The 15,422-nt window shown below is 42.2% G+C and overlaps 1 protein-coding gene across 1 annotated transcript; it reads right to left on the bottom strand.

The window, feature by feature from the left end:
• On the bottom strand, positions 2,827 to 3,945 carry LOC109233585. Its single transcript, XM_019399472.1, has 2 exons — positions 3,518 to 3,945; positions 2,827 to 3,328 (listed from the first exon to the last, which is right to left on the bottom strand). Exons 1-2 carry the CDS (start codon positions 3,943 to 3,945, stop codon positions 2,827 to 2,829), a joined length of 930 nt encoding a protein of 309 aa, XP_019255017.1.

Genomic DNA, 15,422 nt, shown 5'->3' with positions numbered 1-15,422 from the left:
TTTCTTTGTACAATCTTGCATTCTCAAATGCATGGAACCTGAATTCCTCGAGTTCATGTAACCCAGTGACTCTACTGGTGCCTACAGTCTCCATATCCAAATTCAACTGCGCAGTGCCCAAAGGACTTTATGCTCGAGCTCTACCGGAAGGTGGCATGCTTTTCCAAACACCAACTTGTATGGTGACATACCAATTGGAGTTTTAAATGTTGTGCGGTATGCCCATAATGCATCATCCAGCTTCTTTGCCCAATCAGTCCTTGTCGCATTCACTGTCTTGGTTAGGACACTTTTGATTTCCCGGTTTGACACTTCAACTTGCTCGCTTGACTGTGGGTGATAAGGGGTGGTCACCTTATGGCGAACTCCATACTTTTCCAATAGCTGTGCGAACGCTCTATTGTAAAAATGGGTTTCACCATCACTGATTATAGCTCTCGGGGTGCCAAAACGTGTGAAGATGTTTTTCTTTAGAAAGCCTATCAGCCCCTTTGCATCATTGGTTAGAGAACCACATCTTTAACCCATTTGGAGACATAGTCAAATGCCACCAGTATGTATTTTTTACCATACGAGCTGATGAATGGCCCCATAAAGTCAATCCTCCACAAGTCAAATACCTCCACCTCTTGAATAGTAGTCATCGGCATCTCGTGACATCGAGATATGTTGCCTGTCCTTTGGCACTCATCGCATTTGCCCAAGCATGGGCATCGTTGAACAGAGTTGGCCAATACAAACCCGATTTCAACACTTTAGCTGCTATCCAAATCCCTCCAAAGTGTCCACCATATGGTGAAGCATGGCAAGCCTGCAAAACAGAAGGTTGATCTTTCTCGGGGATACACCTCCGGATCATGTTATCTACACATATTTTAAAAAGTAGAGGTTCATCCCAATAATAAGACCGACAATCGCGAAAGAACTTTTTCTTTTGAATTGAAGAGAGTTCATAAGGTACAATACCGCTTGCTAAATAATTAGCAATATCAGCATACCATGGTGTCTCCTCTATTGTCACTGCTAGTAACTGTTCATCTGGGAATGTCTCTGTTATATCTTCAACCTCTACCTTCTTTTCAGCCCCTTCCAACCTTGAGAGGTGGTCTGCTCTATCCCTTTTCTTTCACAGATCTCCAGATCGAATTCTTGTAGCAAAAGAACCCAGCGGATCAAGCGTGGCTTTGGCTCCTTCTTTGCTATCAAGTACCTAAGTGCTACATGGTCAGTATAAACAATAACTTTTGAACCAATCAAGTATGAACTGAATTTGTCAAATGCAAAAACTACAAACAACATCTCTTATTCCGTCACGGTGTAATTGAGTTGTGCACCGCTTAGCGTTCTGCTTGCATAGTAAATTGGGTGCATCAGCTTATCTTTTCGCTGCCCCAAGACTGCACCTATAGCATAGTCACTTGCGTCACAGATGAGCTCGAACGGTTGCTCCCAGTTGGGTGCAACAATGATAGGTGCAGTCACCAATCTCTTCTTCAGCTCCTCAAATGCCAACCTGCAATCATTAGAAAACACAAAGGGCTGATCCTTTTCAAGGAGTTTACATAAGGGGTTAGCAATCTTAGAGAAATCTTTTATGAATCGCTTGTAAAACCCGGCGTGCCCAAGGAAACTTCTCACTGCCTTGATCGAAGTGGGCGGTGGCAAATTCTCAATCACGCCTTAGCATGGTCAACCTTAATTCCTTTGCTGGACACTCGATGCCCCAAGACTATCCCTTCTTGTACCATAAAATGGCACTTCTCCCAATTCAGCACTAAATTTGTCTCCACACATCTTCTAAGCACTCTTCTTTAATGGTGAAGACAGTCCTCGAATGAATCCCCCACTACGGAGAAATCATCCATAAATACCTCCATAATGTCTTCAACCATGTCCGTGAAAATAGCTAACATACACCGCTGGAATATAGCCGGTGCATTACAAAGTCCAAAAGGCACTCTCCGAAAGGCAAAGATGACATACGGAGAGGTGAATGATGTTTTCTCTCTGTCTTCGGTGGCTACTGAGATCTGATTGTACCCCAAATATCCATCCAAGAAACAGAAGTGAGATCGCCCAGCCAACCTGTCCAGCATTTGGTTAATGAATGTCAAGGGAAAATGGTCCTTCCGGGTGGATGAGTTCAATTTTCGATCATCCATGCAAATCCGCCATCCCGTGACTGTAACAGTCGAGATCAACTCGTTATTCTCATTTTGTACCACCGTCATTCCTCCATTCTTTGGCACACACTGAACATGGCTGACCCAATTGCTGTCAGAGATGGGGAAGATGATACCCGCATCTAACCATTTGATCACTTCCTTCTTCACCACCTTTTTCATATTCGGGTTCAGCCTTCGTTGATGTTCTCTGGAAGGTTTGTGCCCTTCTTCCAAGAGAATCTTGTGCATACAAAAAGCTGGGCTGATACCCTTTATGTCCTGTAACACCTGTAGGAGTTGCTCTACACGCACAACTAGCAAACCGAATGATATAATAATAGGTAAAGTAGATTTCCGACGTTCAACGCTTCAACTTGGCCACTAAAGAAGGCGAAGGCTGGGCGAGATAATAGGCCAACAGGCCCTAAGAAAGCGTACCTGAGATGCGCTGGAAGCGGTTTCAGGTCCAACTGTGGTGTCTCCTCTATCGATGTTTCGCAGGTGGTGTTGTTCTTTCTTCTAAGTGTAAGGGCTCGAATTGGGGTTCCCTTTTCCATAACCCTTGACCTTCAAGAGCCATGACCCACTCTGCCAACTCCTCCCCATCCACATTTTCCAGATTTATCAAGCAGGCTTCTAATGGATCCCTGACATTAATAGTCTAATCCTCCTCTTGTAGTATTACATCTACGGCCTCCACTAGTGAGCAATTTGCAAATTCGCTGGGTCTCCTCATAGATTGTTGAACATTGAATATTATCTCTTCATTGTTCAACCTCATTTTCAATTCTCCAGTCTCACAATCAATCAGTGCTCTCCCAGTGGATAAAAACGGCCTGCCCAGAATGATTGGTATCTCTTCATCCACTTGACAATCAAGAATGACAGAGTCTGCAGGGAATACAAATTTCCCCACTTGAACAAGCACATCATCAAGAATTCCTGTCGGTCTTTTGACTGTGGGATCAGCCAGTTGTAGCAACATTGAGGTCGGTCTAGATCTGCCAATGCCCAATTTTGAATAGATTGCCAAGGGCATCAAGTTTTTACTGACTCCCAAGTCACACAATGCTTTAGCAAAAGCATAACTCCCAATGGTGCATGGGATAGTGAAACTACCTGGATCAGACACCTTTTGAGCCATAGACCTTGTCACTACCTCGCTGCAGGTCTGCGTCAGAGTTATAGTGGACAGGTCCTGGAAGTCAAATTTTTGCGACATCAGGTCCTTCATCATTTTTGCTTACCCTGGCATTTCCCTCAAAGCATCCATCAGTGGAATATTCAATTGAATTTTTCTGAGCATTTCCATGAATTTCCTGTATTGATCATCTTTCTTTTGCTTTGCCAACCTCTCAGGGAATGGTGCAGGAATCAACCTCTGCCCACTGCTTTGTGTCTTTTCTTTGCTGGACGCTTTTACTACCACCTGTTCTGGGAGTTGTTCACCTTCCTTCTCCTTACCCTTGTCAACCTGTGCTTGCTCGATTACAACCTCGGTGAGCTCTGCTGACTCATCTGTCTCTAATGTAACTAGAGTAGCTGGAGTAGGGTGCGTGGTCTCTCTCCTAGATTGAGCAACTTTTTGCTCCCTGTCTAAATCTCTCCCATTCCCGAGACTCACTGCCATGAGCTGATTTGGGTTCTGCTCCTTTGGATTAATGTTTGTATCTGTAGGCAATGTTCCTTGTGGGCGATTGTTCAAGGACATAGATAGCTGTCCTAATTGAGTTTCAATGCCTTTGATTGCTGAATCATGTGCAGATAACTTCTCTTGCATCTTTCCATTTGTCCTAGTGAGTTATTTCAACATACCCCTAATTTCGATCATGTTACTCTCTTGATGTTGATGAGGTGGTTGGTAGGCCAATTGTTGCTGGTGCTGCTGATTATAGCCCTGTTGCCTTTGATAAGGCACGACTTGGCCCTGTGGTCGTGCTCCTCCTGGATTGGGGTTGTGATGTGGCTGGTTTGGTCTGTACTTCTGGTTTGATGTTGGTCCCCATTGCTGCCCACCTTGTCTCTGACCTCCGAAATTATTGACATAATTCATGTCTTCCTTGAAACCCTGGTTGTCATTCTCTCCACTCCACGAGCACACATATGACTGGTTCATGCAAGGAGTGCATAAGCCTCCATTTGTGGTATCAACAATATGCACCTATTTCGTACCCATCTCATCGATTTTCTTTGTCAGCAAGCTCATCTAAGTCATGGGAGTCGCTATGTTTCTGCATTTATGTTTTTTGGGTCAAGAGCGACAGAATTCACTATTGGGGTGAGTGTTGTGTCTCTCGTCATCCAGCCTGAATTTTGAGACATCTTGTCAAGAAGAATCTTTCACTTTGTGAATGTTTTGCTCAAGAATGCACCCCCGGCAGAAGCATCTACATTAGCCTTCAGACTGTCAGCCAAACCCATATAGAATCTCTGTCCCAACATCTGATCCGGAATGCCATGGTGAGGACACTTCACTAACATACCTTAAACCTCTCCCAGGTTTCTTGCAAAGTCTCAGTCGGTTTCTGCCTGAATTGCAATATCTCATCAATCTGCCTCGCAGTTTTGTTGGGTGGATAAAACTTGTTTAAGAACTACTTGACTAGTTCCTCCCAAGTAGCAATGGAGTTTATTGGGAGCGAATTCAGCTAAGTTTGAGCCTCCCCAGTCACTGAGAATGGGAACAGTAATAATTTGATTGCCCCAGGAGTCACATTCGGCTGTCTTTGAGTGACACATATTGATAGAAAGTTCTTCAGATGTTGTTGTGGGTCTTCGATGTATGACCCGGAGAACATCCCTTTATTCTGCAACAGGTACAGCATGTTATTGCTAATCTGGAATATCTCCGCTTGTATCTGAGGAACCGCAATTGCTGTGGCCAGGTTATCAGCAGTCGATTGTGCCCAATCATACAGAGAAGCTTCCGGCACAAGAGGTGCTACCACTCTGACGTTTGGGTCATCTCGATCATTCTTGTTGTTCCCGTTGACGTTATCTGCTTCACCCATTCCAATTTCAATTTGTTCGTTTGTTTTAGCTGTTTGCTCTTCTTGTTAGCCCAGTTCAATGTCCGGAATGCTTTCTCGGGATCTGAGAGTCCTTCAAAGAGTTCACCAGTTCTCAAAGAGCTTCTAGGCATGCACCTGAGTCACAGAAGAGTTCAAACGTGAGAATTTCAATGGAATTATTTTTTTTAACACCACAGAAAATTGATCTAGACTAATAATCCTAGCAATTCTTCCAAGTTACAATAAATAATACCGTTAGTTCCCCGGAAACGGTGCCAAAATTTGATCACGCCCAACTATGCCTTATAAAAAGGACTAAGCGGTCGCTGCAAATATAATCTGGTTCAAGTCCGAAGTCGAATCCCACAGGGAACTAACCTATTTACTACAACTTTTAACACTGCTAATGAATAGCTCAAATAATTCCTGGATGCAATATATTTAATGGATAATGAGTAGAATTTAGTTAACTAAGGAAAAATAACACTAAAACTAGCAATAATCAAGAATAGAGTGAATTCAATGGTAAAATGGACTAGGGTTATTGATTTCCCCAATTGTCGGATTAATTCCTGACATGTTAGCTATAATCTCGCCATAACACTCTATAAGAAATATGAGTTCCGGGTTACTGCAATTATCTCCCGATCAATTACGATAATTTACTAGAAGCATTCTCTCGAACTACTCTAATTAACAATTTATGCAACTCAGAATTATCCCACCAAATCTTCGTTATCTCTAACCCTGCTTTTAAATTCAAGTAATTAATCACTTAACTTACCCGAAAGTGGTGTTGTTCAACAACAATCTAACCAAGTGTTCTTTCTCAAGCAACACAAGATAAATAGACACGATTAATCAAGGGTCCTTTCAATTAATCACAAGACAACACGTAGTTGAACAATCATAGAGTAAAAATGGCTCAATTATATCAAAACAGAGTCAAGACTTCATCCAACAATTGGTTCCATCAACCCTAGATGATGGCTTTAACTACTCATACAAATAGATAAAAATTCTCTATAGAAAGTCATAATCAACAATGGAATTAAAAAGTAGAAGATAAAAACTCTAAGGAAATTCTCTGTCTTTCTTCCGTGTTCTTGCCTTCAAATTCTCACTAAAAACAGCTATCCCTCTCTTCTGGATGAATTAGGCTTCATATAGGTTTAGGTTAATCGCCCTAGAAATTACATAACTGACCCAAGGTTAGTGGCTTCCGTCAGCTCGTCCGTGGCCGCGGATCTGACCGTGGATTTCACCCATGTTCTGTCCGCGGCCGCGGAGCTGACACTTGCTTTTCTTTCTCCTTTTCGACCGTGCTATCCTCCGATTGGCCTTCCACGCTCCATATTGACTCCAAAACACTCTTTAGCTTCCTCCTAGCTCGGAGTGGCTCCTGCAAAACGTAAAACTCTTAAGTAGAGCATTTTGTTATCTTTTGACATTCAAACATTGATAAAGTGCGGCCAACTTAGAGTGTAAATAGTATCTAAATACCATAATTATCGTCTACTATCAGTAGTAATCTTACCGCAATTTGTATTTTCATAACTTGCATGATTTACACATGATTTTTAATACGAATATGTTACCGATTATTTTGAGTTGCATGTGGGACAAGTCTTTTACTCGATATGATACCGAAATAGTTATCTGAGATGATTATCGTTGTTTTAAATATTTTCGTTGTCACTAGATATGTTTTACCGTTACTTGAACTGTTATCAAAACGAAATGAAATTTCATGATTTGATATGCCCTACATTGTTTAAAAATATTTTCCTATGAGTATATATGGATTACAGAGACAAGTAAATATTGGGAGTAGACTTTGAAGGATCCCGTAGCTAACGGCGGGTTCGTTAGACCTGTGCACCTTGTAATTACCGATTACCATTATAGCCCTCGCTAGTGGGAAGGTACAACTAGCATACCGTTACCAATTTCCCTCACGTAGGGACTACTGTTATATTTGACTTCTTGCGAAGAAGTTCACAGTTATACCGATTACATGATCCATTCATTGAAACCTCCCAAACATGAGTATTGATATTATACGGTATTTACCGAGCTTATTACTGAATTGTCAATTGATTTATATTACATGAAAACATGATGATACTGATTATTGTTTATTGTTTCTGAAAGGGCAATCTTATGATATTTTCTGTTTAATATATATACTGGCATATTTTCTGACTTGTCCCCATTAAAAACAATTGTGGTTAAGTGTTATTACTCACTGAGCTAGCGATTCACTCCCCGCTATTGTTTTTACAGAGGCAAAAGTAGACGCAGGCGAGGATTCCGTTAATTAGAGTACACGAGTTGACAGTTCCTGATGAGCCTCGTATTTATTCGCGTGGACAAGGATTGTTATTTATTTGTTTGTCTCTTTCTTGAAACTCTTAGAGTCGCTCCATAGTCATGAGTACTGATGTAGACTTGTGACTCGTATTAGACTTTCCTATCGTATTTTTGGAGATAGAGTTAGTTTTATTGTGTTGGGAGTACTTCATTGATGAGGATTATAACTTTTTGGCGGATATTGATTGGTTGTGTTGGTAATTTCTAAGACAGATTTATTTTTAGATAGTCCTAAAATAGGGAAATTCTGTCCGATTTTCTGTAAAAAATCGATGAGGCTTACTTGGGAGTACTTGCTCCTAAGCGCCGGTCATGATCCTATATTGGGTCGTGACTCCACACCAAATCGGCCGTTACATAAAGTGGCATGATAGTAGGCTATAAATATGTGTTTTGGCTACTATTTGCACTCTAAATTGGCTGCACTTTATTGATGTTTGAGCGTTGAATGTGAGTAACTTGCTCTGATTGAGTGTTTTATGCTTTACAGGAGAAATTCTGGGCGACAATGAGGTTAAGGAGCGTTTTGAGCCAATATGGAAAGTTGAAGACTAAGTAAAAACTTATGGAGTAAATTGGGAGGTCGTTAGAGGATCGAAAGAGGTTAGCGCATTTAAAAAGAAGAACGAAGAAGAGTGCAGGAAAAGGCCCAGGTGGGCGGCCGCGCACTGACACCGCATTGGGCCGCGCAAGTCAGGCAGAAAATTCACAAAGTGCACGGCCAGATGCGCGGTCACCCTACTCTCTCTGACTTATATGAAGCCCAACTCGCCTAAAAAGAGGGTATATTGGTTTTTATAAGAATTTTGAAGGCAGGAACAGGCAAGAAGCAAGACGGAAGATTCGGCAACGATTTTTTGTCTTTCTTCCTCTCATTTTTATCATTGATGATGAATTCTATTGTTATGATTATGAAAACGATTATGCATAGCCAAACTCCTAATCTAGGGTTGTGATGGAACCTTTTGGAGGATGATTTTCTTGTTATGTTAATATAGATTTGCCGTAGTATTTTCTCTATTTGTTCAACTATATTGTGATTGTTGTTGATTGAAGGGCCCTCAATTGACTGTGCCTATTTAGTATGTATTACTCGGGAGAGAGTGCATATTTAGGTAGTTGTTGAACAGCATCACCCCTAACGTATATGATGGATCAATACGAAGGGTTTAAAGGTGGGATTAGGGATTACGAAACCTTGGTGCGATCTGAGTGAGCTGGTCTTAAGGCCAGCTAGCATAATTTTGGAGAATATGTCTAGTATATTGTGGTAATTACTCAGGAGAGAGTTACGACAGTCAGAGTGATCATGATCGGTAGAGAGACTTAGGCAAATTTATAGGAAACATAGCAGAAAGGATTCCGACAATAGGGGAAATCATAATCCTAGATCATTCCAGTTCTTGTCTACAACCATTTTGGTAGTTAGTTATTCTTTATTGCATTTTCATTAGGTATTATTAGTTAGTAAACATCTAATTTATTACTTAAATATTTATGAAGATTGATTAGGAGAATTTGTGTGAGTCCAATAGCTGTGTTTAATAGTTTAATTCCCTGTGGGATTCGACTCCGGACTTGTTAACCGGAACATATTTGCAACGAGCGCTTTGTACTTGTTATAAGGCATAGTTGGGTGTGATCAAATTTTGGCGCCGTTGCCGGGGAACTAACGGTGTTATTAATTGTAGCTAAAAGAAGTGCTAAAATTCTTAGTGTAGTCAATTTTCTCAAATTCAAACTAAATACATTGAAATTCTAACGTTTGTAGTCTTGGGTGTTACAGGTGCATGCCTAGAAACTCCTCAAGAACTGGTGAATTGCTCGAAGTATTATCAGATCCTGAGAAAGTTTTCAAGGCATTGAATCGTGCAAACAAGAAGGGCAAACAGCAACAGAACTCAACAGAACAAATCGAACCAGACATTGGAGACGAAGTAAACAACAGAAACAATGGGAATGAACCGAACAATCAGGGTGCGGTGCCTCTTGTGCCAGAAGCAGCATTGTACGATTGGGCACAACCCACAGCGGACAACCTAGCAACCGCAATTGCAGTCCTACAGATACAAGCAAAATCATTTCAAATCACTAATAACATGCTGCATTTGTTTAAATGGGTGATCAAAAGATCGAATTACTATGCCTATCTTGGTGGTCGTTACTTTTGGTGGTCTTTCTTTTTGGTCCTCTTCTTGTTCTATTGATCAGAAGCATCCAGAAGCACCACGCCGGTTTAGAATTCGATTCTAAGGGCTAAGGCACCCCTTTTCTTTTCCTCCTGGCCGTGTGTGGGCCACACTTCAGAAAGGCCAAAAAGGCGGTCTCCTATTTCTCGTCCCATAGAGAATCTCCGCATTGCGGATCGCCCGAACCAGCCTAAGATAGGGCTGGCTCTGACGAGTGCCATCTCTTTCGATCTGGCTCAAATACCTATTTAAGGTATTTTCTGAAAGCGCAGCCTCCCTAGTATGGTGGTTAAAAAGGAGGTCGCGGATTTCTGACCTCCAAGCCTTATTGAAGAACAAGGGACTGTTCTCAAGGTCATATGTTGAAGATCCTCAGCAGAACCTGAAGAATTTCCTGTCGATATGTGTCACTCAAAGGCAACCTAATGTGACACCGAAAGCAATAAGACTTTTGTTGTTTCCATTGTCGGTGACCGAAGAGGCTCAGACTTGGCTTAATTCACTCCCAATAAACTCCATCACTACTTGGGATGAATTAGTCAAGCAATTTGTGAAAAAGTTCTTCCCACCCAATAAGACTGCTCAACAAATTGATGAGATATTGAGTGTTAGGCAGAAACCAACAAAAACATTACAAGAAACGTGGGAGAGGTTCAAAGGTATGCCGGTTTGCCCACATCATGGCATTCCAGAGCATATGTTGGGGCAGAGGTTTTACATGGGATTGGCAGACAGCTTAAAGGACAATGTTGATGCTTCAGCAGGTGGAGCATTCTTGAGATAAACATTCAGAGAAAGCAAGATCCTACTTGACAAGATGACCCAAAACTCAGGATGGATGACAAGAGACTCTCCAATCACTCCTGTAGTTCACTCAGTGTCTTTAGACCTAACTAACTCCATAGCTGAAAATATGGCCACTCTAGTGACACAAATGAGTATCCTCACCAAAAAGATAGACGAATCAAGCCAGAAGCAGCAGGTACACATAGTTGATGCAACTAATGGGGATTTATGTACACCATGCATTAACTAACCATATGTTTGCTCGTGGAGTGCAGAAGGTGACAACCAACAATATCAGGAAAATATGAACTATGTGGCCAACTATGGGGTACAGAGGCAAGGTGTTCAGAATTGGGGTCAGCAAAATCAACAATATAGACTAGCTCAGCAGCAGTACAACAATAACATTCTTGGAGCTATGCGACCACAGGGTCAAGTGGTGCCTTACCAAAGGCAACAGGGTTGTAACCAGCAAAATCAGCAGCTGAATTATCAACAACCTCAACAATAACAGATTGTGAGACAAGATGATGGGTTTGCTAAACTTGAGGGAATGCTGAATAACAGAAAACAGAATGCTGCAACAACTGATAGGGACAACTGGAAAATTAACTAAGAGAGTAAACTCAGATGAATCAGCGATAAAGGGTATTGAGGTTCAATTAGGACAGATTTTGATGGCCTTAAATAATCGTCCCCAAGGGACATTACCTGCAGACACACAAATCAATCCAAAAGAGCAGGGCCCGAAACAGCTTATGGCAGTGAGTCTACAAAATGGTAGAGACCTAGATCTGGAGCAAGAAATTGCTCGTGAAAGCCGACCTACTAAGACACTGGTGCCAGTACTCATTGAGATAGATGATTCGGCAGGGTTAACTGAGGTGACACAGGAAACGACAGTAGAAGCAGTGACTGAGAAAGAAAAAAATCAAATCACAGGGAAGAAGCGAGCTCCAGCACCATTCCCACAGATATTGGCCAAGTACCGGAAAGATGAGCAATATAAGAAGTTCTTGGAGATGTTGAAGCAAATTCAGGTAAACATTCCATTGATTGACGCCTTAAAAGAAATGCCTGGTTATGCAAAAATGATGAAGGACTTGATGTCTCATAAGTTCGACTTTCAAGACTTGGCCACGGTTACACTGACTCAGACATGTAGTGTTGTTATGACGAGACCCATAGTTGAGAAGCTGTATGACCCAGGGAGTTTCACAATCCCATGCACAATAGGCAACTATCCGTTTGCTAAGGCACTGTGTGATTTGGGGGCAAGCATAAACCTTATGCCCCTGGTATCTACAAAAGGTTAGGCATTGGAAGAGCTAGACCCACGTCTATGTTACTACAGCTGGCTAACCGGACAATGAAGAGGACCTCTGGTATTCTTGATGATATATTAGTATAGGTTGGGAAGTTTGTGTTCCCAGTAGATTTTGTCATTCTTGACTGTCGGGTTGACGAGGAAATTCCCATAATTTTGGGAAGACCATTCCTGGCCACTGGGAGAGCTTTAATTGATTGTGAAACTGGAGAGCTCAAAATGAGATTAAATGATGAAAAAATCACATTCAGCACGCAGAAATCTATGCGGTGACCAAGTGAATTTGCTAACTGCTCTCTAATAGAAGTCGTGGATGTAATTTTGGAGGAGGAAGATGAGACATTGAACACTAAAGATCCTCTAGCAGCCTGTCTCATGAACTTAGATGAAGCAAACGGAGAGGATTTGGCGGAGTGGGTACTTGCTCTTGAAGGCCAAGGTTTTTGGAGAAGGGAGCTCGAATTTGAGCCTTTGCACTTAGAAGAAAGGAAAACTCCTCCAGCAAAGCCGTCGATAGAAGAGCCACAAAGTTGGAACTGAATCCCCTACCACCTCATCTCAGGTATGCTTTCTTGGGACCTAACTCAGCTTTACCTGTTATTATCTCATCTAGCTTGTTAGATGTGTAGGCAGAACAGCTTTTGCAGGTACTGATGGAATTCAAGACTGCAATTGGTTAGACCATTGCAGATATTAAGGGTATCAGCCCAGCATTTTGTATGCATAAGATTCTACTGGAAGATGGGCACAAACCTTCCAGAGAACATCAAAGAAGGCTGAACCCCAACATGAAAGAGTGGTGAAGAAAGAAGTGATTAAGTGGTTACATGCGGGAATCATATTCCCCATCTCTGATAGCAACTGGGTCAGCACAGTTCGGTGTGTGCCAAAAAAAGGGCGGTATGACGGTAGTAAAAAATGAGAAGAACGAATTGATCTCAACACGAACAGTCACAGGTTGGCGAATCTGTATGGATTACAGAAAGTTGAACTTGGCTACCCGGAAAGACCATTTCCCATTGCCATTCATTGACCAGATGCTAGATAGATTGGTAGGGAGGTCCCACTTCTGCTTTCTAGATGGGTACTCGAGGTATAATCAGATCTCTATTGCCCCGGAGGACAGAGAGAAGACGTCATTCACCTGCCCTTATGGTATCTACGCCTTTCGGAGAATGCCGTTCGGCCTATGCAATGCACCCGCCACTTTCCAAAGGTGCATGATGGCCATCTTCATAGATATGGTGGAGGAAATAATGGAGGTTTTCATGTATGACTTCTCAGTGGTGGGGAACTCATTCGATGATTGCCTTATGAACTTGAGAAGAGTATTAAAGAGGTGTATCGAGACTAATCTGGTACTCAACTGGAAAATTTCCATTTTATGGTACATGAAGGTATAGTCTTGGGGCACCTAGTATCGAGTAAAGGCATTGAGGTAGATCGTGCAAAGGTTGATTTAATCGAAAAGATTCCACCACCCACTTCCGTTAAAGCAATCAGAAGCTTCCTTGGGCACGTCGGTTTCTATAGGAGATTTATAAAAGATTTTTCCAAAATTGCTAACCCTTTGTATAAATTGCTTGAAAAATACCACCCTTTTGTATTTTCTAATGATTGTAGGGTAGTGTTTGAGGAATTGAAGAAGAGACTGGTAAGAGCACCTATTATAGTTGCCCCTGACTGGGAGAAACCATTTGAGCTAATGTGTGATGCGAGTGACTATGTTGTGGGAGCAGTTCTTGGGTAGCAAAAAGACAAAGTCATGCACCCAATATACTATGCAAGTAGAACTCTGAGTGGTGCCGAGCAAAATTACACAATGACCGAGCAGGAGATGCTAGCAGTGGTGTTCACATTTGACAAATTCAGGTCATACCTGATAGGATCGAAGGTAATTGTTTATACTGACCATGTTGCTCTCAGGTACTTAATCGAGAAGAAGGAGTCAAAGTCGTGCCTGATTCGATGGGTGCTACTGCTGCATGAATTTGACTTGGAAATCCGTGACCGAAAGGGAACGGAGAACCAAGTGGCTGATCACTTGTCTAGGCTGGAAGGAGCTGAGAAGAAGGTTGAGGTGCAATACGGACCATCCATGGCCCGAGAAGCCATGGATTCTAGTGAAAACACGGTGAAATAAGGTAGGAGGAGGGTAGGGTTTCGAAGAGTTTTGGAGAGAGTATGAGAGAGTTTGGGATTCAAAGGCGGCGGGCCAGGTGAGAATGAGGGATTAGGGATGAACAACTACTAGCCACAAGTATTGAGGAAGCACCATGGTATGCAGACATTGCAAACTACCTGGCGAGCGGTATTGTTCCTTATGACCTTTCCTCTGTCCAAATGAAAAATTTACTTCGTGATTATTGCATGTATTATTGGGATGACCTTATCTGTTCAAGATTTGTATTGATAACATGATCCAGAGATGTATCCCCGAGATAGACCAGTCTTCTATTTTGCAGTCATGTCCCACGCCACCATATGGTGGCCACTTCGGGGGAGTAAGGACAACTGTGAAAGTCTTGGAGTCGGGCTTCTACTGGACGACATTGTTCAAAGATGCACACTCTTGGGTGAAAGGTTGTGATGAATGTCGGCGTACAGGGAATATTTCCCGCCGACATGAGATGCCTATGAACCCAATTCAGGAGGTAGAAGTGTTTGATGTATGGGGAATCGACTTCATGGGGCCTTTTGTCAGCTCATATGGCAACAAGTACATACTCGTAGCTGTGGACTATGTGTCCAAATGGGTGGAGGCTGCAGCGCTCCCTACAAATGATGAAAATGGGGTAATTGGTTTTTTAAGAAAGAATATATTCACCTGATTTGGCACTCCAAGGGAAATAATCAGTAACGGAGGCACTCACTTCTGTAATCGAGCCTTCGCAAAGTTGTTAGAAAAGTATGATGTACGCCACAAGGTTGCCACCCCATATCATCCACAAATGAGTGGGCAAGTGAAAGTTTCGAACAGAGAGATAAAGAGCGTGTTGACAAAGATGGTGAATTCTACAAGAATGGGTTAGGAAAGAAAGTTAGATGATGCACTCTACCGTTTTCCAAACTCCGATTGGCATGTCGCCGTATAAATTGTTATTTGGGAAGGCGTGTCACCTACTAGTGGAGTTGGAGCATAGAGCATGGTGGGCATAGAGGTAGCTTAATCTCGATATAGAAACAGCGGGCACAAGTAGAGTCACAGAGCTGCATGAGCTTGATGAGTTTCGCTACCACGCTTTTGAGAGCACAAGGATATACAAAGAAAGCATGAAGATGTTTCATGACAAAAATATTCTTCAACGGAGTTTTACACCCGGGGATATGGTATTGCTTTACAATTCAAGATTGAGGTTATTTTCGGGAAAATTAAAGTCAAGATGGTCAGGACCATTTCGTGTGGTAGAGATTCACCCAATGGTGCCGTAGAGATTGCTGCAGAAAATGACTCTTGCACGTTCAGAGTCAATGGGCACAAGTTAAAGCATTATGTGGGCATGGATGATGCGAAAGTGGTATCGGTGACTTATTTTCTCAAGCCACCAGTGTTGAGCGAGCCGTAAGAGCG

Source organism: Nicotiana attenuata, chromosome 1 (genome assembly GCF_001879085.1).
Source record: "Nicotiana attenuata strain UT chromosome 1, NIATTr2, whole genome shotgun sequence".
Classification (NCBI taxonomy): domain Eukaryota; kingdom Viridiplantae; phylum Streptophyta; class Magnoliopsida; order Solanales; family Solanaceae; genus Nicotiana; species Nicotiana attenuata.
The sequence above is the reverse complement of the archived record's forward strand: the minus strand, read 5'-3'. Positions and strand labels throughout refer to the sequence as shown.